General features: G+C 41.4%; 2 protein-coding genes across 3 annotated transcripts; both read right to left on the bottom strand.

The window, feature by feature from the left end:
- Window positions 1-528: 528 nt before the first annotated feature.
- Window positions 529-16661, bottom strand: crtc1a (CREB regulated transcription coactivator 1a). Of its 2 annotated transcripts, XM_068570954.1 has the most exons (15): window positions 16517-16661; window positions 14297-14413; window positions 12049-12174; window positions 10873-10934; window positions 9769-9863; window positions 8941-9026; window positions 8813-8853; window positions 8192-8379; window positions 7855-8000; window positions 7497-7589; window positions 6260-6358; window positions 4750-4854; window positions 2183-2266; window positions 1871-2051; window positions 529-777 (listed from the first exon to the last, which is right to left on the bottom strand). In XM_068570954.1, exons 1-15 carry the CDS (start codon window positions 16640-16642, stop codon window positions 572-574), a joined length of 1755 nt encoding a protein of 584 aa, XP_068427055.1. In that variant the 5' UTR covers window positions 16643-16661; the 3' UTR covers window positions 529-571. The 2 variants fall into 2 exon arrangements, with proteins under 2 accessions (XP_068427055.1, XP_068427056.1); XM_068570955.1 differs by lacking the exon at window positions 4750-4854.
- Window positions 16662-24691: 8030 nt separating this feature from the next.
- Window positions 24692-26391, bottom strand: gdf15 (Growth differentiation factor-15). The gene is made up of 2 exons (XM_068571591.1): window positions 26040-26391; window positions 24692-25494 (listed from the first exon to the last, which is right to left on the bottom strand). Exons 1-2 carry the CDS (start codon window positions 26389-26391, stop codon window positions 24692-24694), a joined length of 1155 nt encoding a protein of 384 aa, XP_068427692.1.
- Window positions 26392-26648: the final 257 nt, after the last annotated feature.

Genomic DNA, 26648 nt, shown 5'->3' with positions numbered 1-26648 from the left:
GTACTGCTGAGAGCTATCAGCTCGGCACAAAGGGAGGTTACACTTGTGTTTCTTCTGAGTCGTGGAGCTACTCAGCGTTAACAGGTGGAGGATACTGTAGATCTTTAAGGGGTTTGCTCTGCAGACGTGGTTTAGTCAGTCATTGATGGAGAGAACATTGGACCGGCTTCCCTCTGCCCTTCATGATATTTCCATCAAGCTCCCTCCAATGAAAACTAAACATCGAAATAAATCAAAAAAAATTCAAAGTGTCATTCGTAGTGACACGACCATGAAGATCATTCATTCCATATCTTGTCATCAGTCGTAAAACCACCTTTCCGGTTTTTCAAGGTCTCATTTGAATGCACGATGTTTCTTTCGGGGTTTGATTGAGTTTAGTCGGCGTGAAATCGATGCTCTGCCCAGACGAGGTCTCGACCAGCGCACTCCGGAAAAAGCTGCTCCTCTTGGTTCTTATCCTCTCAGATGCAAAGTCCCTCTCCTCCCTCTCTCCCCCCCCCCCCCCGCCCCCTCCCCTCTCCCTCAGTGCAGCAACATTCACACACCTGGGCATGAGGTGGTCCGGTGGTTAGAGCCGGTCGAGGCGGAACGCGTCCTCTGTGGCGGGGTCAGCAAGGACCATGTCCGGATCATTTAGCATGTGAAGGCCGTCCAGCGTCAGCGGGTCTATTTTAAGATCGTCCAGCGGGAACTGGGAGTCCACGTCGAAGCTGATATCTGTGGACAACGAGCCGGTCAGGTCCTTGGGCAGGCCGGGGGGAGACTCCCCACTCACTGAGCAGAGGAAAGACAATTAAAAGAATTATCATTATTGTCATAGTCATCTCTTTTAGGGATTGTCAGGGGTAGAGGGAAGATATGATTGGCAGCAAGAAGAGACTGAATGTTTTGTATTGTCTGTGAGAGCCATGACATCTTAATTATACATTTTCATTAACAACAGGCTGCGGATTTTCACAAACAACTGAAAGGAAACATCCGGTTACATAAGGTTTGTATAGGTTCATTATTAATAGCTTTATAATGTGTTGTATACTAGTATTTGTGTGTTGACTGAAAGCTCTGTCAGGACGGTGCATGCACATTCCTATAAACTGGAAACTTAGCAGTTAGAAGCAAGCTGGTGAAGTGTGGGGTTTGTCGGTATCACTGCTATTTAGAGATAACCTGCAAATATATTACTCCCCATTGCAGAAAAGGCAGATTAACAACAATGGCAGACAATTTAAAGCCAGTTTATCGGGTATAACGGTACAATCACATGTATTTGTAAGTCCTGAAATAAATCAGTGTGAGATAAACTGTCCACTATAATAACCTTTTGGATACCGTGCGTGAAAATCCTCCCGTGCCAATTTTAAGTCTCAGCATGCCCCACTCAGACAATCTTTTGGCATAAAATACGTAATATTTCCATTTCTGAACCGAACGACACAGGTTTTTGACTGAAACTCCTTCCTAACAGGCCAAGGCTTTGTTTTATTGTGATTTTTGTTGCAGATTTTGATTCTTTAGGTCCTAATCTGTCCAAAAAGGTGTCTTATTGACCGCTCAAAGAGGCATTTTTGGGGAATCTGGCTCATATCAAGCTGGATGTTTATAGTTACGACCAAAGTATTTTTTAAAAGTGATTTCTTTTTCCCCCCCAAGACTTTGCTGAACAAATACATGCAATTAACACAAGTATTGTAATCAATTTGGGGTTCCTACGACGACTCAAACACAGGTTTTGTTTTCCACAGTTTTCTACGGGTTAAAATATAAAAGCGAATATGAAAAACAAGCGCTATTCTAGTTTGTTTTTTTAACACAACTAAACCACTTGCTGTAAGACTTAAGTGAGCGACATCGAACGTGGAGGCGGCACCTGTGAGAATGATGTTGGGGATGTTGCCATGGCTACTGTAGCTCAGCTGCTGCTGGTCCTGAAGGTTGCAATGGCCACCGGTCAAACCCATCATGAGCGCCTGGGAGTAGTTGAGGGTGGAGGTCTGATTGTACAGGCTGTCGGAGCTGATGGGGGTTTCCATCATGTTGAACTGCTCCAACTGGCAAATCACAACATGAAGAAATATCATCGCCGTCGCCGCTGCACATGTAAAACGCTCCAGAGCAAGAGCAGGCCGAGAGAAGAACTAAACAATTTAGGCGTTTCCTGACGCATACGGAGAGTCTGTACCTGTTGTGAGAGAGCACTGGCCTGAATGGACGGGAGCTGCTGGTCGTAGAAGTCTGCAAACACGCTGCCCAGTATGGAGTTGTGCTGCAACAACAAACACAGCAAATCCGTTTATTTAAATACAAAAAAAATAATAATAATCTCCCAGCAGTGTGGAGCATCAACTATGAACATACGTCATCCAGGCTGCAGGAGTTATACACTTAACATGAAATGTGGAATATGAAGAAGACACAGTCAAAGCAGCAACATTGCTGGAACAACAAAGATCACCTCACAGCATCTGGAAATTGAATTCTTTAAGTTGAGCAACTTGAGTTTACCGATTCACAGCCTTCCGCTCGTGTACGATGTCATATTTGTGTGTATTTTGTAGAGAGGAAAAAGCTGTTTGAAAACGGCTTGAACGTAAAATGATGGCGCAGAAGAAGCAGTTCACAGTCATGTAGTGAACACATAATTCAACTGCTTGCTTTTAAATGAGGGGTTAAGTAAGAGACAGACACCAAACAGGTGAAAACCCCACTGAGGAGTTTGAAGCCAGCTGTTTCAATAATAAATGCAAACTAAATCGGTCCCTGCAATATTTGCAAACCATGCAATATTTACAGAGTTTGCTGTGATATCTGCAGGCATCCGCTATCACAAGACGTAAGGCATGAATATTTCATAAAGAGAGCTACTTACAAGACAAGTGTCACGTTGACAGTATTTTCTCTCAACATTTAAATATCATATGAATATTATTGAAAACCTGCAAAAGAACCATTTTTTTTGCCGGGTACTAACTGACTAAATTAACAAATAAGAAAACAAATAAATAAGGAAGGGACTTGTGTGAATAATAACCATTCTATACCACCATCCCAAAGGTCAGTGAACACTAACAACGGACCACAAATGTCAAAAAAAATCTGTCTGACTTTGAAAAGGCAACTCTTTCTTTCCTTTGCTGCCTGCTAGCCTTGGTGTTTGAATTAATAAAATCCAAACGGAGAGAAAAGATAATCCCCTTTGTGACTTTATTCTGCATTCACTGACTCATCCAGCGCAAGCTAATTCTCTCCAAGTTCCTCATTTGAATGTCCTCATTGAACCGGCGACAGAAATTCTCCTATTTCATCGTGGCCTCCTAATGTATAAGTAATTGGATCATATTCTCAGCCCGTGCTCCTCCTAGTTCAAAACCAAATTATCTGTGTGTTGCTGCAGATGTCCCCACAGGGCAGAGCGGGATAATAGAGCATGCAGCCTGTCAGCTGTGGTTTAGCCCGTGGATAACCTCCGCACTGTGAGCCAGCTACTTTAGCTTCGGTCAGAACTGAACCGGGTAAGCAAACAACACGACAAAAACATGGAAAAACAAATGCACACTCAAACAAACTCACTTTTCTTTTCTTTTTTCCCGGCATCTCAAACACACACAAAGTCACACAAATGCTAATTTAAAATGCTAGCTGACTCTTTGGTTGAGCACTGAATCTAAATCCCTCCATGATAGATGTGTTAACGTGTAAGTCAAGGTTTTTTTTAAAGGAATATTTTCCAAACACTTCAGCAGTCAATGAGTTACAATGCCTTAAATTCTTATACTGAGCCTGACACAGATTAACAACCCTGATACATGTTTACCTTGGGTGTTGTTTAGTTTATCTTAAAGCACCGCCCTGCAAGCAAGGTTCAGTTTGTAGAGATTCAACCACAACAATGAGTAGCTTCTCCTAAAAAAAACGCTTCAAAAAGGGGTCGGATTACCATCTCCCCTCTCGTACTACCTTAAATCCCCATGCTGATACAAAAAAAAACACCAAAATAAACACAAAGATCTGATGAACATAAAAAACAACAACTCCGGTATGAGTCTTATATAGCGAGACTGGGGAGGAAACAGTGGAGATGCGACGCAAATACCACAAAAGCAGCAGAGAAGGAAGGTCGGGGACACAACTACAGAACAACACATCAATGACACCGAGTGCTTAAAGAGACTGGGGGGTCAGATCTGGGCAAAACAGGGACTACCTGATGTCATGAGAACATTTGTGTAATCATAGTCATGACATTCGAAAAAAAAAAATTAGAAAATGATGATGTATTATGTTTCTATTCTTTTTCTCATCTCCAAGAATGTTTCCTGGCATACTCAGCAAATGTAAAGCTTCACGTCCTTTCCCTCGTAGTGTAACTAATAACAATAATTATGTTGTCGTGTATGCTGTGAGACCTCCACTTTAAAAAACAACAACCTGTGTGTGAAAAGGTTGCTGGACCCTCTCGTTCGCTAGATTCTTTCATCTTCTTTTGCCTTCCATATTTATAGAAGAAAAGTAACATGCGAATCAATAAATTGCCTGTTTTGATTTGCTCGAGTACTTAAAATGAACTTTTTCTTTGCCCAGATCTGCTAATGTCAACACAATACAAGCAGCTGTAGGAGAGGTGTGGGGGGGGGATGAGGGGCAGCCACAGAGTCCTGTTTGGCAACGATAACCACAGGACTACGATGCAGGGGGACGGTGACGTTTATACAGAGCGAGCCAGCAGCTCACGGGTTCGCGCGCCCTTACTTGAGGCGAACCTCCAGGTGAGAAGCCTTGATTGGAGACGGGGGAGGTTGGAGACTGATTGGCAGAGGATCCGACCCTACTGCGGTACTGCTGAAGGGACGACGCCTGATACAAGAGGATACGGTGGGAGTTATTCACAGTGGCGTCTCTGTGTGTGTGTGTGTGTGTGTGTGTGTCAATGTCCTCATGCTGGATGTGGAGCTTTTGCTTGTACTCCTGTAGGTTATCCAGTTTTCCTTTTACCAGCCTGACCTGAGGACTCACTGATATACTGATTCGCTATTTTTAATGGTTTTAAGCCCAGCATACTGGAACCCAATGCTGACAGTAATGACCACTATGTACCACATGTCACGTCAATGCATTAATAATACTGAAAAAAAAATCTGGGAGGCACACAAAAAGCTATAGGGGATTAATTAGGAGAGGAAAAATGTTGCCAGCAATCCGAGTTTACAAGTGAAGATTGTCTCACTGGAGGATCAGAGAGAACCGACTCTGTTTTGTTCTGTTTGTCTGCTCTGTTTAATCTATTTATCCAACAAAAATCAAAAGAAGAATATTTGCACATACTGGAAAAGGAAAACGATTTATATTCTGATCACAATATCAACGTGACTTAAGACACACACAACCATAACTGTGAAAAGAAAAAAGAGAAAGTTACAATCACAGCAAATAACAGATAAACTATCGACGAGAGGTGCACCAAACAAGATTAATAATCTCTAATCACTCAAAAGCCAATAGGAGTTCAGATCTCCACACATTCCTAATAAAATAATAGTTAGATAAGATATACAAATATTGGCAGTGTGAGATAGAGAAGTGATAAAGCCATTCAAGGCCCATCGATGCGGATATAAACTAATGCAATTATCGTTTATGGAGCAGACCGGTTTGAACTCTCATGAAACCGAAAGAAACATCCGATATCTTGCTGTGACGGGTTTTGCTTCGGACCTCAAATCTACAGCTTAGAAATGGTGTCGAACATCTAAAGCCGCCTCTAAAAAAAACACCAAGTGGTGCATAATTCAGGCTGAAGAGTTTAGTATTTGTGGTAAAAAAAAAAAAGAAAAAAGAACAGAAACTTCGATCTAAGCTGGTGTCTCGCTGCGTGTCCTCACAATGTTTCACTTGAACCCCGCGCGGCAATAAGTGAGACCAAGAGAGCGTCGGCCACTTCATTATTTCTGCAGTAATCCAAACACATTCCCACTGCGGCAGCAGAAGAAGAGCAACAAGAGCCAAGATCTGAAGGACGCGCAGTGCCTTGCAAAAGCATTTTTGATTCCTTGATGTTTTGCCCATTTTGTTGTGCTTTTACTGAATCAATTTGTACTTTTGACTTGTGCAAACAAATGCAACATGAAGGAAATATATACTTTCCATGATAAATGCATATCTCACAACAAAATGTGCACACTGTCAAGGAGCCTGGATACATTGACGGGTCAGCGTGTCGATGCCAGCCGAAGACACGGTGTCGGGAAAGGAAGCCGCTCACCGTGTTCATGTCCATGGTCATGTTGGCTTGTGAGGACGTCTGGTTGTCTGACGTGGAGCAGGAGTTCATGGAGGACTGCAGCTGGACCAGACCGGTCTGCTGCGAAATAAAGAGCCAGGTTACAGAGACGGACATCGTGGGGGGTCGTCAAGTATGACTTTAGAGCTTTAATATTGGCTCATCAAAAATTAAGTACGTCCCTGTCTGCTTTGAGAGTGTGTTGGCACACATTTAACACAAATTATCAACATATAAATGTCTACAGGCTGCATTCTTATGTATACTATGACCTTACAGGGGTGTTCTACTTTCAAATCTTTCACTAATCATATGTGTATTCTTACTGATGTAATCAGTAAACCGTCAACATCCTGATATCCTGTTTGACTCCATTACATTCACAAATAGATCCTCTTGTTTACATTACATTTTTTTGAAAGCTCAAATATTGATAACTATCAAGAGAACACAACATTGCTCAGAATAAAACATGATAGAAGCTTCTTGCTTTAACTCCTGACCAAATCCTGTTTTGAATCATTATTTTATTATTCATGAACTGCTGCTACTGTACTTCAGAGCAAATCTTCATCAAAGGTTTTTGTTCAGGAAGAGTTGATCCGAGGACAGTTAAGAGTTTCCTCGGTGCAAATTGATGGATTTTAAAAGCTACATCTTTAAAATGAGGGGATTTATTTTTTGCTTCTACTTTTTACATCAATGTTTTTTGGAGCTCTGCATGTAGTGCAGTCAGCGAGAGAGAGACTGCAACACTGCAGTGTGCCATCGGCCCTCAGTCTGCATACGCAGATATCAGTTTATAGAGTTTATTATGTCTGCTAAGATCCAACCACGCCTCAACAATAACCTCTCAACTAGACACAAGACACAAGCCTTTGCCCTGCTTGCAATAAAATAGTTATTTTTTTTACTATTCCGACAAAATAACTCATTAGCAGTGAGACTGTTTTTTTCTCCACATCTGGATGCTATGGATGCAACTATTGAAAGCTATTATTGAAAGAGGGGATGATTTTTTTTGCACTTAAAACATTGCTTTTGTATCGTATATGTAAACTGTGTGTTGCATTAAACCGCAGGGATTCAAATTCCACAATGCATACATGCGTGCAATTAGATGCAACGACTGCATGTCATCGACAGTGAAGTTTAACTGAATAGTTGAGAGTCTAAGAATGAAGAAACTGGCTGACTCGAGCGCTGCAGAGAAACTCACTTGCTGGCTCTGGTGGTTCTGGGACGACGGCTGCTGGTTGAAGAAGGCGTACTGGGACAGCTGCTGCTCAAGGTCCATGGCGTTAATGGCCGCCTGGGGGAGCACAGCAACATACAAGACATTTCCCTACTTCTTAAGCTCAAATCCTCTCTTTAAAATCAATGATTTGATCTATACTTTAGCATTTTTTTTTTACACCACAAACTGAACCTCATAACCCTGACACACAAAAAACAATCAATGTGACTGTGAATTGCCGGGAGCTGTCTGAACTAAAACGGTGTCAACAATCCATTAAACGCGCATGATTGTTTTTCTTAGGAGAGCCGAGGTCGCGGCGCAGAGCGCTCGGCCGTACCTGAGAGAGCGTGAGAGGCGGAGATGTTGGGGAGAGCTGCAGGTTCTGATGCTGGTGGGAGTCTCCCGCATTCAGGATGAGAGGAACCATGTCGTCCTGCCCGGGCTGCATTTCCATGGTTACTGTGGGCTGAGAGGTGTTCACTCCTACCCAGTACACAGAAGAAGAAAAGACATTTTTTCAAAAGCACACACAGAGTCGTAAAGAAATTGGCACCGGAGTGTGGTTAACGTTCAAACAAAAAGACATCGACGTCTTGCAGATATCTTTGGAGAAAGGAAAAAAAAGTTGCGTCTAAACGTGAGCAGACCGCCGGCGGCGGCGGCGGCGGCGTTACCTTGCGTGTTCGCCAGACTCTGTGTGCTGTTGGAGGAACTGAACGAGGCGCCCACTGCATCATCTGCGTCGAGCGGAGTGGGCAGCGGAGGAGGAAACTGGATGTTGGTGAGGTCGGGGAGAGAACCGCCGGTGTTGTGAACCGCCGGCTTTAGCGAAGCGTTCAGCTGGTCCGGAGACGGGAATATGCTGCGGGAAAACAAAGAACTGGTTGGTGAAGACGAGCCTGATGCACCCGGCTGGCACAAAGGAACGTAAACACTAAGCATCGTATTACTAAGCAACACTTGGAAATGTTTTCCAATACTAACAACTCCAGAGATATTTGGATATCTCTGTGCCAGCGGTGCTTTTTGCAAATGCTTTGTCCCCAAGCTCTTATTGCCTGGGCCGAGTGAATTTAAAATGATGTTTAATTACAGTCACATGGCTTCTATTAAAAGCTATTTTCTATTCATCGCTTTGCGTTTATCGGATGTGAGTAAATGTGCACTCAAGTTAAAGCGGCCTTTATGTACTTGAATACCATTTTACGCTTCATCATCCAAGATTAGGATTTAATCATCAGGATTTAACATTTCCTCACACCACTTCCATACCGGGAAAACAGTAAAATACTCACTGGATCCCAGGAACTTCGCAGGGATCGGACCTTGAAATATTCTACAGACAAAAAAGAAATGTCGCATTGGGATGAACACAAACGAACGCCAATAGAGGGAAAACATGACGTGCACGTAGAAGCGTCACCTTTTTGCACTCCCAGTTCTGGTTTTGTCCATCTTCATCGGTCTCTTGTTTGATCGCTTCAGCCCCTGGTACGGTGAGCAGGAGAACTGTCGGGATGGAAAAAACAACCACGGAAAATCGCTTTAGTCTCCTGGGTTTACAGATGTCGAGACGGTTCGAGCTTATAATAATCGCAGCCCACATGTCCTTGGTTAATATGATCCAAGATAAAAGCACAAAGAAGAATCGAAGGGAGAAAAAAAATGAAGAGACAAGAACGTTACATTTGGAGAGCGAAAAGATAATATTAATTAAAATAAATAAATACTGAATGGTAGTAATGGGCTCAACCAAAACATGTCTCCGAGGAGATTTATACAAAGTCAATCAAATTGTTTCTGAAATTGAAATAATCATTCATTCCCAGATAAATTATTCAGACGCTGCCACCTCCTTTGCCTCCTCTGCTTTCAAAGCCACATTCAGACCCTGTCATCACAAACAGTCGTACACTCAACTGAACCGCCGAGAGAAAGCAGAAAAATACCACAATAAATAAACAGGCTGAGGACCAAACAGCCCCACCCACCAGCAGATCCTGCAGCGCATGAGAGGAAAAGACCTGAGCGGCCTGGTGGAGAGCTTTTTAGAAGCAGACCTGATTACAGCCTCGCTTCTGACAATCAATACGTTTTAACTGCATTGAGCTTAGTAATACAGTGTTAAATGTATCCCAGCCGACTGGTCAACATTTCAGCGACGTCACGTCGCTGAGCATCTACGTCCACATCCAGACGTCCTGGAAGGATTCATTGACAACTTGAACATGTAAACGGAGACAAAGCGTACCTCGTTTGGGCTGGACCTCCTGTGATCCTCCAGTGAAAGAGGCCTGCTGGGCAGGAGTTAAAGTGCTCTGGTGCAGAGCTGAGTCAGAGTTTGTCCTGCAGCACAAGAATACAAAAAAAATCAAAAGGGAAAAGAAAAAAAAATCACAAAGCATTGTATAGTCGACTCTAAGAACAAAATAGTGTCTGTCGCGCAGCAGAGAAACTATTCATGACTCTGATAGAGACATGAATAGCACATAGAAACGATCTTTTGAGTTCAAGCTTTAAAGAAGGTAGAACATAGAGCTGCAAAATATAGTCCACTAATCAATTTAATATTAGTAAACCATCACCAACTGCTTCTTTGATGTTTTAAGCCCCTCAAATATGCAGATTTTTCACAAATTTTTAAAACGACAATTAAAGCGACCGAACATGATGCAGATTGAGGTTAAAGATGATCAGTAGATTACTTGATAGATTTTAGATTTGTGTAGGAAAGAAATTAAAAAAAACTCGCCTCAATAATCAACACAAAGTAAACAAACAAGCAAATATAAAAGCAAATATGCGGTAAACATCAATCAAGCAGAAACATAATAAATGATGAAAATAATTGTAAACCGCAGCTCTCACATGAACCCACAATTATCGACACGTGTCATGCCGGCCGATTTTGAAGCTCATGTGGTGTGTGATGTGCAGCGGTCACAAGAAAATCACTTATATTTGAATGTGATCCTGTATGTTATCTTATAATGGTTTATGACAGCTGTTTGTCCATGATAACAATCTATCATGTTATGCAACATGATAGGGTTATATCATTATGTTTCCAGTTTGTCTTGTAATGATCTGACCTTGCATCTTCTACCATCCAGGAAATAATACAATGCAAAATAGTGCAAAGTAGTGTGGTTCAATTCAGAATCATTACATTTACATAAGATCAGAATTAGTGGTAAACACTGAGATTTAAGTTTTTCCTTATCCAATGCGAGGGTTAAAGACAGAAGATGTTGTTCACATTGTAAAAACACACAAGACACTATTGTGATATTTGGCTATATGAATAAAATTGAATTGAAAAGGGCTGGTGCTTCATCCCTGGAGGCGGTCCTACCTCCTCCAGCTGGTCTCAGGTGGTGGTGACAGATATACTGAACCGTATGGACAGCTGTCAATGTGGGAGCGCAGGTTAAGAAAATACAGCCGGACACTGGAGGTCTTGGCACGTTCAACGCATTCACACAAGCAGATGAATTCAAGAAGCGCATCGCTGGTGATGTGTCCAATAAACCAGCAGTACGCGATGCGAGTGAGGCGTAATGAGCAGTGAGCTTAACGTCACGCTCTGATATTTGTCGAGGCTTAATCTATAATTCTGACCGGCTCATGCTGCTCATTACGACCGCTGTCATCATTTGGCTTTAATTCATTTGAAGCTGAAGTTGTTTACAGGCGTGCCAAAAAAAAAAAAATAATTCAATAATTCTGCAGCCATATAAAGATCTGTATCATCCATGAGCAACTTTTAGGTTTTATACGTTTTCATAATCTCTAATGAAACATTTCATATCAGCCCAGTGAGCCGATACAGAAACAAGGAGCACCTGCTCAGTGACGTCATTTTACATAATTAATCCACAGACAAAATGAAAATATTTAGATTATTTTTCCGATATCAAGATTTGATTTGTCAATATGTGAATTATCAATATTTGACAAATTTAATTACATTGAATTTAATTTCCTTAATAGACACTGCACAGTTCTTTGCATTCTATTGTGTGTGTGTGTGTGTATATATATATATATATATATATGTATGTATATATATATTTTTTATTTTTATTTTTGTATATATCTTTCATCCCTGTTCTTATATTTTATTTTATGTGTTTAGTTTATTTGGTGTCTGTAAAGTGTTGGACGCTACTCTGACAACAAATTTCCCCTTGGGGATTAATAAAGTATCTATCTATCTATCTATCTATCCATCTATCCGGATATTTATATGATTTTGTTACCTCGTTCTGCAGCTATGAGACTGAAGCCTGCACATTTCCACACAGCTGTTTTCACTTGTGTTGCCTGATTGGACCTCTTCTACCGACTGAGTGTGTTTACGGCTCCTTGATTTCAGGTCAGGACGACTTACAACTCTGTTATTTTTTTTACTGAGAGAAAGAGTGACATCCAAAGTGTGTTCAACCAGAATAAAGAGAACAGTCTAATCTCTGTCGACCCCTCAGAGGCTCCATGAACGGCACAATAAACGGACGGCGTTAAAGGATATCTGGCGGCCGTGCTTGTCCACAGAGAGGGGTTTCTGGTGGGGCGATGTGATGCGGCTCCGGTCCCGGTACACTCTGTCCACCAGCCCGTGGTGTCGCGTCGGCCTGTTTGTGTCCAGCCCTGAATTCTGACAAACAAAGAAAGAAGAAAAAATGACCGAACGGCGTTACATTCCTGTGCCAAGTCACTTTTTTATATAGTGTGTGAGCAGGAGTGGACTAACCAGAGGGGAAACCGGGGAAATCCCCAGTCTATCTTTCTACAATATAGTTCAAACTAATTCTACCCTCTGACTCCAGTGTCTTTATTGTGTGGTCTTTCTCTGCTGACATTCCTTACGGCTCTGTAGTTATAATACAACCATCTGATACCAACCCAGAGTCACGCAGATTCATCTACAAACGATACCTACCTGGGAGTGTTGCAATAGCAGGATCATGTGTCCATCCAGGCAGATTGATGGCGCCAAATGTTATTAAAAAAACATTGATGATGTGATTTCTTTGTAATTGTCCAAGATAATGTTAAGTGTATGGGTCCAAGTAAGCCACTGACTCCCGGGCCACTTTTTTCTCCCAGTCCGCTCGTGTGTGTGTGTGTGCGCGTGTAGACGATCTCCGTAAAATAAACCTGTGATTCTGAGCGGCCGAAAGTCAGTGGAGACAGAAAATTTGGAAAATGCAGATACAACCCCCAAATGTCATTCTATTCACATGAGGAATAATTGCATAGGACATCATTCACCAGCTGATTCATGGAGGAAATGAGCCTTGATGGGGACACAATAGTGCCAACTCCCACCATCTTTGTCTGTACTCAAGTATTTCCTCCACTTGAGTTGCTGGTTGTCAATGTGAGGGTCAGATTTACTTTTATGTCTATAAGTCCCCATAGAATAGTACCGAGCTCATATATGTTATGCCATCAACTTCTACGTAGTCGTTTGCATCTTTCTACACATTTTTCTAAGGATGGCACTGGAAACATGAAGATATAGGACAAAGGTTTTCTGGGGCGCTGCAGTACTACATCAGCTTTTCTGTCGAAGTTCAGAAATTCCATATCTGGGCGTTAAGCTTCAATATCTTCGGATGCCTCGAGCAAGAGATTGTTGTTCCAGTGCATTTTGCGAGGAAAAAAAAGAAGAGAAATGGAGCAGCTCTTCTCTTACAGACTTTACAGGGTGTCCAAAATCACACAGAACAATACAAATTCAAGTTATGTTTGGTTATCAGCCTGGAAATAATGTGTGGGACGCGAGTTTATTGATTCAAACTGGCTCAACCACGGTTTCCACAATTAGGGTTGGACATATGTGGAAATTATGCAGCGACACTGTACCAAGGATTTAATGAGGAAAAGCAGTTTGCAGATTTTTTTTTTTTCCCAGATGAAATAAGATCATTCTTGTCATTTATTACATGCAACCTTGAAATTCTTATTTCTTTCATTTTTAGAATATTCATGATTACGCAATTTCGGAAATTTCCCACACAGATTTTTGAAAATGTGAATTTGCCATTTTAACTTTATAACCTTATTATTTCACTTTACAAACTTAACACAAATATATTTTGGAAACAGTTCCTTTTGTCTTCGAAACTGCTACAACAACTAAAATTTGTATTAACTTCACAGCTATGTTTGTTTATATTAGAGACAATGAAGACAAGCAAAAACCTCTGGCTCCTTCCACAGAAAATATTTACTTTTGGTGTTAAAAAACACAATTTATATCATAAATATTAAGACCAGCATTATGCATGATGATAACTTGTGGAAGCAAGATATTTATGGTTGAATTATCTTTCTCAAGACTTCATTTAGAGACCATATTTATTCAAAATAAATGCACTATTATTTTGGCCTAGAGCTCTATTGTAGAACAAACACATAGTGTATATTTACTCTGTCTTCTGCTATATATTCTTAACAATGTGCTCTTGTTGCATACATATGTCAACATGTGGAGTATTTAACCCCGGAAACAAGGAGCTCATCAACCAGCTGTTTAAAAAAGCAAATGTAAACATTTTTATAGAGCCGCCTCGGGTTCAATAGATAGAGCAGGATATTACTTAGCTGCTGACGCGGGCAAAATGGATATTTATTTATATGAAACAGCTGTGGATGATTACTGTAAAACAAATCCTGGTTCAAATGAAATATTCATTTGACAACATTCAATGCAAATACTCTGCATCTACAAAATTGAGGGGAAAAACAAGCAAACGCAGATAATCCCTCACCTGAAAAGACATGTCCATAGTGCTGCTTCCAATCTGATTGACATTTGGCAAAGATCCTCCATAGTACTGACCGCGGTTCGGTCCCAGCTGCAAGTACTGAGTTTTCTGAAACTGCAGCTGGAAGAAGAGCAACAACAACGGGTAAGACGAGAGAGAGAGAGAGAGAGAGAGAGAGAGAGAGAGAGAGAGAGAGAGAGAGAGAGAGAGAGAGAGAGAGAGAGAGAGAGAGAGAGAGAGGCCACCGGGTGAACTTTACAAAAGGAATAGATGGCTGTTTCTCAATCAGAAAAACAACAGGTTATTAATAATGACATTTATACACCTGTATGGTAATCCATCCTCAATCGCATGTCTTATAATTATGTGATATTGTTTGACAGACGGAAGAACTGAACCCCCCCCCCCTCCCCTCCATGCCTATTGATGTTGTCTGTTTTCCTAAACATCTCCTGGCAAAGTTTGATGCAGGCTGCTACATTCACAGCAGTGCAATGCAAATCTAATACATTTTACATGTGAGAATCTTGAGGCGGAAGCAAAGCTCGTCAGAGGTAATTCAACGTGGACTGAACTCGCACATGGCAGAATTTCCAAAGGAAATTCAACATTGACAACATTGTTCTTATCCTGAAGCGACCTCCAGTCCTATTTCCCATTTGAGGACCCATAACCGGTCGATTATGTTTTTCTCATGCTCACTGTTGTCAGGGCCAGAAATCAAATAATAATGCAATGACTATACGCCTGCATCACCGGCGTCGTTGATAAGCTTTGGCCACATGCGAGCCGACTCTGAGGACAAATGATTACTTCTTGTAACATTTCACGATCAGGAAGAGGACAATCCAAAAACCTTTTACCCACAGCGGGACAGGAGCACAGAGAAGAGAGACAGGGAGGAGATGAAAGGGAGAAGCAGGGCACAGTGTGAACAGGATGAAACTCTAAACCACAGGCCCACTTCCCACGGGTCTAACTTTGGTTCAAACAAGAGCTTTTATTTATTTTTGTAATGAAAATAAAAATCTACATGAGCTAAATATGACTAACTAATAACTTGCAATTTCGCTAATGTATAAGCCTTTGTAGTCGGATATCTGTGCATGTGTGTATGTGTGTGTGTGTGTGTGTGTGTGTGGGGAGGGGGGGGGGGTAAAGCTTCATTTTGACTTGCACTAGTAGGAAAAGCACAGGTGTTACTGATAACATGAACATGCTGGCAGGCACAACACCAGGACCCCGAACACTGGAGAAGCTAAATGGAACTCAGCCATCAATAATTTCATTATTTGCACCTGTGCTTTTCCAAATATGACATGCCAAATGGCTTCTGTGAGGAAAGACCCAGTGGAAAAGGTTTATTAGTACATTTGCAGTTTTTACTAATAATAAATAATCCCTGTAGCAGCAATATGTCACAGGATGACAACAATATTGTGCTGCACGGTCTTCTTCTAGGTCCAACAAGCAAACTGCAGTAGCTTCATGTTTGCTGTGTCGTTATAATCTGTCCACCCATCATGCTTTCCACCCAGCAGCCTGAATCCCTTCCTCCCGAAGGATTTATTTTGGAGGCCTGTACTGTATGTGGCTTAAAATTCGACATAATCTGCTAGCTTCACGTTTGGTGTAAATGTCTATCGTCACGTTGCAGTGCACACAGGCCTGAAGACCTGTCAGACAAGTTTACAAACCCACGGTGCGGACACACTTCGGCGTGCATGCTACCACCCCTCGCGCGAGTATTCCACGTTACAAAATAGATGTATGACAGGGAGGGACATTTTTTTTAATATAAATATAGTAATCCCCTTTTCCCTGAAAGCACGAAACGAGGAGAAAATCGTCGCTGCAGTTGGACGCGCGCTGTCAAATACGCATGCACGCCCCTCTTGCTTTCCACTTGCGTGGGACAACAACAAAAAAAAAAATCGAATAACTTTTTCGGAAGAGGGACCCTGCCATTCATATGTGCATCGCAGGAACCGTCGCCTCCTGCCAGCTCGGTTGGTGGGCAGTTTGTGGGAGGAAAAAAGGGGGCTACAGCTGGCAGGAAGCGTCGTTTGTTATTGTTTACCTCCGCTGCCCGGGCTGCGTGCGGCTCCGCGCTACAAATGCACATTTGACAGCTCGATGAAAACAAACGAAGAAGAAGAAGGAGAAGAAGAAGAAGAAGGTGGGGAGACAGAATAAAAAAAAAACAAGACGCGGCGTCGTTACCCTCGCTGCCCGAGTAATGCTGAGGTCTTTCATCACTTCCTCAAACGCCGCCGTCTCCTCCGCCTGCTTCTGGTTATGCAAAGCGATTTTCTCGCTGAATTTCCGCGGATTGTTCGAAGTCGCCATGTTTCGCTCTTCTGCTCCGTTTTCCTTCAATGGTCAGCGTCAAGAGGCACGCAGTGACGACGCGCCACTTCCGGGTAGAGAGGTTTCGATAAGGAAAACAAAACAGCGCGGGGTGGAAACGCGATTTATAGTTGTGTTTATGTTTTTACGACCCGACAGAGAGGGAGAAACAGTCACTGTCAGACTATTAGAGTGTGTTAGGGCTAAAATACTGCTGCTTTGTCTTGGTTTTGTTTTGGTCTTCCCCAACCCTCAACTCAAATCACCCCAAATTGATATCGCAACTTTGACATAAACACTGTGCTTCACAGATTAAAACAACATACACAAAAAAGACAATAGATACAATGTTGAAAACTACAACATTACAAGTAAGAAAAATTAAATGACAAAACTAAGGCGATACAATATTGCTCGGAATTAAAAGCCATATATTTATATTTTTTAAATTGACTTCCTTGTAAGAGACAGCTTGTCATAGAGACAGTGTTTTCCTAGTTTAGTTGCATAAAATCAGAAGGTACTCTCCCCAGTAGGCCTGTCCTTCTTTTAGGGGTTAAATATACGTGTTGCTTGCTCATGAGCAACCTTCACAACACTTAACAGAAAAACAGTAGATGCAGATATTGATAAAATATTAAACTATCGAGGCCATTCAACGCTCCACCACATCAGTTGTCTGTTGGCTGTGTTATTATTTAGTCAACTAATAGCTGATAGCATTTATTTTTTTTGCCAGACTAAAACTGAACAATTACATCTTTTTTTTATTTTTTTTGGCGACATGGCATTCTTTTATTTTGAAGGCCAAATCGTCTACTTCCTTGTATCTGCTCGGTTGTCTCTGGCCGACTTGACGCAGCCGCCTCGGCTTTGCGTGGTCACGTCTCTGCGCGGGGGTGGAGTGGAGGCGCTCTGCACATCTGGACTGCGGAACAACCGCAAATTTCACTTTTTAACACACATTTGTTATCATAATAACAATAACAATCACTATTATTATTATCATTCGTTTTATATTTAAAGCATTATTGGTGTAGTTTTTCAGTAGAATGTATTTTTAGGCACTGAGGTGTGTTGGTGTCACCAGGTGGAACATGCTGACCAACTTTTTCCCACCTAAAGGAGGTTGTGAGGAACTTGGGGAAGTGTTTAACCTAAATTCAGCTTTTCTGGCCTTTATATTTTTAGAAAATAATTTACCTTCCCTTGTCATTGTTGGCCTGAATGTTTGTGACATTATGTCTCAGGCCAGAAAGTGGCACTGTCTGCCTTGTATGTGCACCACTGAACATCAAACATGTCACAACATTGTGTCCCATGCTTTCCAGGTGAATATCCAAAGGTGAATGGACAAATGAACTCTTAGATGACTGAGAAAGAAGTATTTCAGTCACATATTTGTTTCCCCCAAATCAATTACACGATAAATCAATTGGGAGAAAAATACCTTTGTGTTTTCGCTCTTGTTTCCTCACTGCAGCGTGTCAGCCATGAAATCAGCTGTGTTCACGACAGAAAGAGGCTGAAGGCCTTTATGTAAAATACATGTGGTATATGATAATATAAAAAGTTCAGTAAAAACAAACACACACACAATCAACATGCCGAGAGTCCAAACGGCACACCTACAGGGATTGTTTCTTTTTTTGTTGTTGTCCTTACAGGCCCTGGAGGCACAGTGGAGCTGTTTCACCTGCCGTCCAGGAGATGTGGGATGTGGTTGTAAGGTAACCATGGCACCATGGGAAAAGGAAGCGACTACATGGCAGGTGGAGGGAAGGAGTCTGAGCACAACCTACTATTGCTGGAAAAGCCTTCGGGGGAGCCGGAGCCTTGAAGTGGAGCCGGTGCGTGAGGCCCTGTCCAAATGAGGAAACCCACTTCATGCAGGTGTCCTCCACCAGATAGTGTTAATGTTTATCTGATATGCAAACATCCTGCGCTAACATTAGCGGCAACGCCGAGGCTTGAGCGAGTGAGCAGCAGAGAGGGAAACTTTCACTTCGCTTTTATCAGATAAACCTGTTGCCCTGAAAGTTTTCCCTCTTGGTTCTTTATTTTTCTTTTTGCACCGCCTAACCTTTTGGAAACCGTGCGCGAAAATTGAACCGAACGACGCAATTGTTTTGACTGAAAGTCCTTCCTAACAGGCCAATGCTTTGTTTTATTGTGATGTTTGTTCGTCATCACAGGAACCCCAAATTAATTCCAATACTTGTGTTTATTGTATGTATTTGTTCAGCAAAGTCTTGGGAAAAAAATGTATATCTGCAAAAAAAGAAATTTTGATTGTAACTATGAACATCCAGCAAGATATGAGCCAGATTTCCTCAAAATAGCTCCTAGAGTGATCAATAAGACATGTTTTTGGAAAGAGTAGGACCTAAAGAATCTGAATCTGCAACAATAATCATAATAAAACAAAGTCTTGTCCTGTAACGACGGAGTTTCAGTCAAAAAACTGTGTCGTTCGGTCCAGAAATGGAAATATTACGTATTTTATGCCAAAAGATTGTCTGAATGGGGCATGCTGGGACTTAAAATTGGCGCGGGAGGATTTTCTCGCAAGGTTTCCAAAAGGTTAAGTAGTGAGAGATGCTGCTTCAACAAGATTGACACTCACATCACCTAACCTAACGTGTGACTTTTGCTAGCCAACAGTGAGAAAACAGCGTTTCAAATTCAACCATTAGCTCATCAACGTGGAACATATGTGATGTGAATAATATTCCAAAAGTGTTGTGCATGTAGCCGGTGAGAGAAACAGCAGGGGGAAGTAATGTACCAGTTGTGTTCAATGTCTGTGTGCCAGCAGCTTGATAGCACATTGCAGTTTCACTTCTTAAAGCTACATAATGGTTTTTCATATCGTTTATTAATGGAGCTGGATTACCAGATGAGACGCTACTTTCAACTTTGGAAGCACTAAAGCTTGTTTTGATCACTGTGTGTTTATTGTTTATCGGGATAATTTACATTTAACATTGTGTGAAATGAAAAATGAACTAATCTAAACATCTATATATTGCAAAAGAGAGAATCAAAGGCATCCCATATCACTGATACATTTGTTGGTGCTGTCTTCAAGAACCTCTTCACTTCTTAAAATCTTTTGTTTGGTCGTTTCAGAACGTTGACATTTATTAATATCTACATTTTAACGTATCTCCACTCTTCTTATTGATTTATCAAATTTAGTTTATTCTTCAGTATAATATTTAACAATATAGTTGACGATATATATATACACAGTCCTAATGTTAGCAAACATCGTCTTTATCTAAAACAAGTAAAAGGAGAAAAATCTCCTTTGTGTGTGTGTGTGTCTGTGTGTGTGATACACTATGACACACACGAGGATGAATATCATTCTTTGAAAAAGCAACTCTATTTTTTGGGAAACTGTGAGACTTTTCAACCAGAGAAAGAGAAATAAATACAGTTTTAGTTCATCGTCAATTATGTGATAATCATCATTGTTGTCATGCAGGAAACTTATCTCTTGAGTCATACGGTTTAATATAATCAAAATCCAGCTCCTGTCAGCAGCTGTCTATTTTCAGGAAGCGCTTTTACAGGAAATCTTCTGGTTTTGGCACTTTCGTTGTTCATTTCCACGATTTAAAAATAGGGAACTTCACTGTCGCAAGTGTGAAGTGTTAAAGACACACCACACGACTTCACTGTTAACGCAGCGCTCGACGCACAACGTTGAAGCCTTAAATGGTAGGTTCACTGTTTTTATTGACCTCCACTTGAACAGAAAAATGTTTGATTTGGCTGAAAGTGCATGTTGTTTTACAGCATTTCCTGGAGTGTATTGTGAAATTAATCCTCTTTTTATTTAATTATTTTTTGAAAAAAACCCAAAAACATTGAAATAATTCATCAAGAAATGTATAGTTTCAAATTACTACGAATAATAGTTTGAGCAATGCCACTCAGTTTATTCTCAGTTTAATCGTTAACTTTCATACTTCATACTAATATATATATATATATTCTATTTTCTTTTTTATTTTGGGTATATCTTCCATCCCTGCTCTTCTTTTATTTTCTTTCATTACTCATCTTGTGTGTTTAGTTTATTCCATTGACGTTGATGTCTGTAAATGTGGGACGCTACTTTGACAAAAGAACTTCCCCTTGGGGATTAATAAAGTACATATCTGTCTATGTATCTTGCAGATAATGGTCGTCAATAACTCCTGCATCCCTGGCAATGACACCTCCACATGTCCGGACCCCAGCAGCTCCCCTACAGGTCTGGCTGTCGGACTGACATTTTTCTTTTTACTGCTGCTGATCGCAGCCGGCGTGACCGTGTACAAATGCCACGGTAAAATGAGGAGCATGTTGCGGTTTGGAAATAAAAGGAGCAGCCACAAAAAGCAGGACGATGCAGAGACGCCGCCACAAGATTCCCATCACTACATCACGATGATCCGAGAACAGTCGACAGGCCCGAACCCGATTTATGAAAACCTGACAACTCGAACGACCAGGCCTGCAGTGAAGAAGTAAGCTGCGCTTGAAGTATTTTCATATTTAAAGTCCAAAAAATGTTTAACAGGTTTGATCTTTGGGTCTTTGGGTACTTAGAAAAGCGCTGTATACGATTTAAATATCATTATCAGTATTGTGAGGATCAGGTTACAACTTTTTTTAGAAGAAATGTTGAGGCGGAAATTACATTAATGAAACCGCTGTTTGTCCAACAAGAGAGACAGATGAAGAAATGTCGCACTTGTGGTTTACATTTCCCCATTTTGCACAATCACGCTGTCACATATGTACACAGTCGTTTTCCCTGTTGTTTCATATGATTTAGAGTCAATTAATCAAACGTGCCAGCTGATGACTCAGAGTGGGAGTTTTTTTTTCTTTCTCTGAGCAAGAATGGAAACTGGGGAAAGTAATCCACACAGTTTACATAATATTTGCCTTGTGTCACAATGTTTTTTTTTTACATCAGGAAAAAGTCCTGCGTGATCCGCTACACCTAATTGTTTCTCTCCAGGTTGCCTAGTGAAACTGAAGAGGATGTGTACTTGCAGTGTGATTCACCAGATGATGCAATATACAGCAACGATCCAGAATGCAACCTCTCCATCCTCTCACACTACCAAGAAGAAGACCTGTATATTGTGCCGGATTCATAGGACACGACTCTGATCATTGATAATGCAACAAATTTACATTTTTTACAAGGAAAAAAGGGGCTGCTGCCTTTTAATAGAGCTGAAACAAACAAAAAATACTGTAGAAAATGTCAGTAGCATATGGAAATAATACAGATTATTGTTGTATCTTATTGTTTAAGTGTAACGTTATAGGAATAATTTGTATAAACTGTTTTGTATGTTCTGCTTACGGTGATCTTTTATTGCTCCTGTTTTTTTGTTGTTGTTATATTGGACACACAGCAAAGCAAATCACCACATTTTGACTAGTAAGTATTTAAGTAAATATTTTTTTTTAAATATGGGTTGATTGTTTGATGGCTTTTCTCTTGATATGTCTGTAATTATAGGTTTACACTTGTGTGGTGAATCATGCATGTATCCTGCTCTCCTTTTTTCTATCAGCTATATTACATTTGCCCTGATGAATACTTTAGCTGCATAGACAATTCATATTTAAATAAATTATCAGGTAAATATATAAATACATCTGTAAAAACTAATTAGGGGTGTATGTGAATATGAAATGCTGCGCATGAATGCATGTCAAAGTGTTTTTTTGTACATTTATGATATATGTAGCGTTCGTTATGTTTCATAGAAAAGCAACATATGTTCTTCATGTGGCCAACATATTTCCCTAAGAACATTTTATTCATCAGCTTCAAAAGTTGTAGGAATCCAGCTGCATCACTGCTATAGGTTTACATTATTTAATTAAATTAATGTTGTTGATCACACAAATTATATAAATGTATTAGAATTACAGAATAGTTATGGACTATTTGCGAGGATGGTATTAAAAACACAAGATTATAAAACACAAATAACACAATATTTAGAACATTTTAAGTTCAGCATGTTCATTGAAGAGGCTTTAACTAATAGCGTATGTTTGGTGTGTCTATAGGTTTTAGAGTTTTGTGAGATTAGAGAAAAATCACTTAAAATCCCTTCCAGTAATATAATATAAATGCAAACAACATGTACATTGAACAAATCCACATTGATATATAAATATATACATACTATGTGCCAAAAAACAAATTTTCCATATGTGGTGCTTGCATACAAACATATTTAAAAAGGTCACCATCATGACTCGTCTGCACCACTTTATGTTTTTGAGAGCAGACGCGACGAGAGGATGTGAAAACTGTTACTGTCTCTTTCCTTAAAGCGATCTTGAGGAGGAAGAGAGATAAAGATTTGAGAGGTTGTGCCTCTCTAAACAGGTAAAGACCAGAGACTGACGGGGACGTCTAGAGGCCAGGACATTTCTTTCGTTCATATTTTCTATTTTTGTTACCCCCCCCCCCTATCATTTCGGAATTAATCCAAGCAATAGTTTTCCGGTAAGGCTACGTGTGGATTAAAACCAAAGAGAAAGCCAAATGAGGTGGCTAATGAGTTCATGCTGTCACACACAGAAGGTCCTTGATAAATACTGCCCCTAATTCTTTTATACTTGTATACTTTGGGTGGCACTGAAACTCGGGACCTTTCAGAATCGAAGATTGAGGACTTTTATATCCACCCACAGTTGTGTAATAACTAAGGATGTCATCCCCTGAAACAAATAGCGACAGGATTAAAACAAAGAGGTGAGTGAGCCGTTTCTCGGCACAGGTCTAAATTTACCATCAGAAAAGTGTAACTGCAGCTCGTATTTGTGTCTGCGGCTCTGATTAATCACCTATTCATCTGTCTGCCTATTTATTCAGTCGACCAGGGTCACTCAATACGCCCCACTCTTTCATGCGTCTGCTTTATTAATTGTAAAACAACTCGCTCATATTTAAGTGACCTTTACCCAACTTATAATTAAACTATAAGCATCCTGAGGAGCTCGCCGCTAATTTCTGTTCACTTGAGTTCACTGGCTCACGAACACGCTTCTCATCACGGCGCTGTTTACTAACAACACTTTGAGCTGCACTTAAGAGCTGCTTTCTCTAATGGGAATTTGTTTTTCTTGTTTCTTATCGTAGGATATCGCACATAATCATTTGTTCTTTTGCGAATAACTTATCTCAACAGCACTTGAAAGTAAATATTACAACAAAAAGCTTTGATAATCTGTCATGAAAATTGCATTTACAGTATCGTCATTGATATGTAATCTGAGCAGTCTGGAGTTTACACAACATGCAGCTTTTTTCCTGTTTTCCCTTTTCAAATTAAAGCAATGATTTGTTCCTCGACTGGTCAAGGCCACGGCGAACAAAACTTCAAGGCCCTTAATGGGAGATAGAAGTCAGCGTATCTTTACAGGCGGATTTCTGTTCACACCGGGACCTTTGTAACCTGCAGTGGTTGATAGCGTGTCTTTGAATAGATGACAAGTATGAGAAGGTATCATGCTCATGTGTTTATTATGAAAAGTACAAGTTCATATATTCAAGTGCATCAGTTTAGTGTGAATAAATCAACAGTATTTATGTTTTCATATCATCATTGAAATGTACAAGACAGCAAATTAAATATTAAAACCACATGCCTCATAAAACACTACAGTGCTTGAAATAATGGCAATGACAATACAAATTAAATAGGACTAAAATATGCTGTAACATCAAACAACGATAAAACACAAATATAAATTTAGGTCCATAAATAAAACTTGAAATAAATAAAAACTATGTGCGAACAGATCTACCGCTTGATCCACAATGCACAAAATAAAACAGTGGCTTTGTGGCGCAGTAACACCTTTTTCTTCCAAATAAAGTGGATTTTGATTGAGTTAACCAGTGAAAAACAACAACTATGCAGCTGTGAAACAATCAGCATGTAACATGCGTGTTTAGTGGCTACGCTCCTACAACGGTTTAACTTTAAAAAAAAAAAAAGGCACAGTTCCTCAGGCACAGTGACATTTACTGACAATCAAGTCATCGAAAGGAGTCAGCGTCAACTTTCCCCGACTGTCGTAGTGCATCAGGACCATGGGCTCGTAGGCCGCCGGCACACAGCAGGGCCGAGGCGACTCTCCTTTGGTGATCTGATGCAGCCGAGACTTCACCTGCGTGTGCATGCTGGCCGGCTTGTAGTTGTGGGGGCAGGTGCCGTCGCAGAAGTGCATCGTGTACTCGGTCGGCGCCACCACCCAATCCGCCCAGCCGATGTCCTTGAAGGACACGGTGACCGACTTGCGGCAGCACCACCCTTGTTCGCTGCAGACGTCCTCCTTGTTAGAGCGAGGCAGCCTCGTCTTCCCCGCCGGTTTGGCCGCCGCGAGGCCTAATTCCAGGGAAATGGTCGGGCTCGCCTTGAGGGTGTCTTTCACACCCACAACGATCCCCACATCCACCACCAGCGCCTCTCCGACGTCAGTCCTCAACCACATCGCCACCTCGGGGCTGATGTCCAGCATCAAATCTTGAGTGCTCGACACATTGGTACGAATCGGAGAGTTTGTGTGTGTTGTCCACGCAGCAGAGTTCCTCGGTGTCACCCTGTTGACTTTAACTTGTCTCTTCTCAGGCGGAACTGAAGTGGGTTTATCTAAAATCTGCCTGGAAATCTTCAGCTCAGCCCGAGTTAGCGTCAGTTCAGCTTGGATGTTGGGGTTTTTGTGGAAAACCGCTCTGTACCACTGCATGCGTTGGCCTGGACGTTGGTGTGGGCACGCTCCTCCTCTCCGCACCGCTTTTATTGACTTCACTAAGAAACAAATAAACACAAATAAAGAAAAAGCTTCATTAGAACCAAAGTTGGCAACATCCTGTGATGATTTGACATTTGGGGAAAATCACAATGCGGAACAACTGAGAGTGCGAAAACACTTTTATTTTGACCTCCAACGCTCTCTTGAAAAACACGTGCTCAACGTGTAACATCACGTATACGATGTGTGCCGATCACGCTCATGGTTTCTAAAAGCAGGAATGTGTTTGCTTTCTTTACAGGACTCTTTGGATCTATTTCCAGCCATGGCACATATGTTTAAACTGAGCACAGACAGCTTCCAGGAAGTCAGAGATCTTCACCTGGAGCATGAACTTTCGGGATTATTCACAACCACACTGGCACAACTCCTTTTGTCTGCATCTGGAGAGGAAGATTTCTTGAACCAGTCATGTACTGTTCTTTCCTACTCCCACTCTAACTTTCCAAATGTTCACATCAATCGTGGCAATGACTAGATTAGGCCTAAGTGTCTTCCTGATGTCTGATATCTAACAAATATATATATGTATATATATCACCTGTAGCTGGAAAGAGCACAGTAGACATGATGGATGGCCGGGTTTCCTTCATCAGCTGGCTGGAATTTCCTCTCATCTCTCTCACTTTTTCCCCGTAGAGCTGATACATTCTCCTTCGCTCTTCCTCCGAGGCCTTTCGGGTTGGCCGGGTCGGCTCCCTGTCCAGACCCAACGAGCCGAGGATCCCGGTCTTCACCGCCTCCAGAAGCAGCTCCGTTTGGCTGTTCGCTGTGTCCACATCCGGTGCGCCTCCGTGGGCCACGTGAGGCCGGCTCTCCCCTGAGCTGGAGAGGGAGGCGAGGAGCGGCAGCACGCAGGAGATGAGTTGCAGGAGTGTGCGTGATCTGTGCATGGTGAGTCCAACAGGTAGGTTTGGTTTGACACTGCTGCAGCTGGGGCTTGTCCAACTTATGAATGAAATTCTTGACATGCTTTTATTTATAGAGCTCGTGTTGCCACACCCCTGGCTAGTCAGGTGAGCCTGTGATGGGCTCAGCGAGGGCCAAATGTCATTATGAGGCAACATTTTGTCAGCAGTGTGTTCTGCGTTAACATCATGCGATTTATGGAATTGGAAATCTGAGAAATTAATTTCAACTTTAGCACCTT

Source organism: Clinocottus analis, unplaced genomic scaffold, assembly GCF_023055335.1.
Source record: "Clinocottus analis isolate CAN_PGR_092001 unplaced genomic scaffold, fCliAna1.0.p SCAF_11, whole genome shotgun sequence".
Lineage (NCBI taxonomy): Eukaryota > Metazoa > Chordata > Actinopteri > Perciformes > Cottidae > Clinocottus > Clinocottus analis.
This window is presented reverse-complemented; position numbering and strand designations above follow the sequence as displayed.

Coding starts and splice junctions, on each gene's coding strand:
- crtc1a (XM_068570954.1), bottom strand. CDS start 16,642: ATGGCGACTTCGAACAATCCGCGGAAATTCAGCGAGAAAATCGCTTTG. Junction 9,864..10,872: donor CCTGAGACCAGCTGGAGGAG/GTAGGACCGCCT, acceptor CTTGTGCTGCAG/GACAAACTCTGACTCAGCTC. Junction 2,052..2,182: donor CCAGTGCTCTCTCACAACAG/GTACAGACTCTC, acceptor GTGATTTGCCAG/TTGGAGCAGTTCAACATGAT.
- gdf15 (XM_068571591.1), bottom strand. CDS start 26,391: ATGCACAGATCACGCACACTCCTGCAACTCATCTCCTGCGTGCTGCCG. Junction 25,495..26,039: donor TGTGCTCTTTCCAGCTACAG/GTGATATATATA, acceptor TTTGTTTCTTAG/TGAAGTCAATAAAAGCGGTG.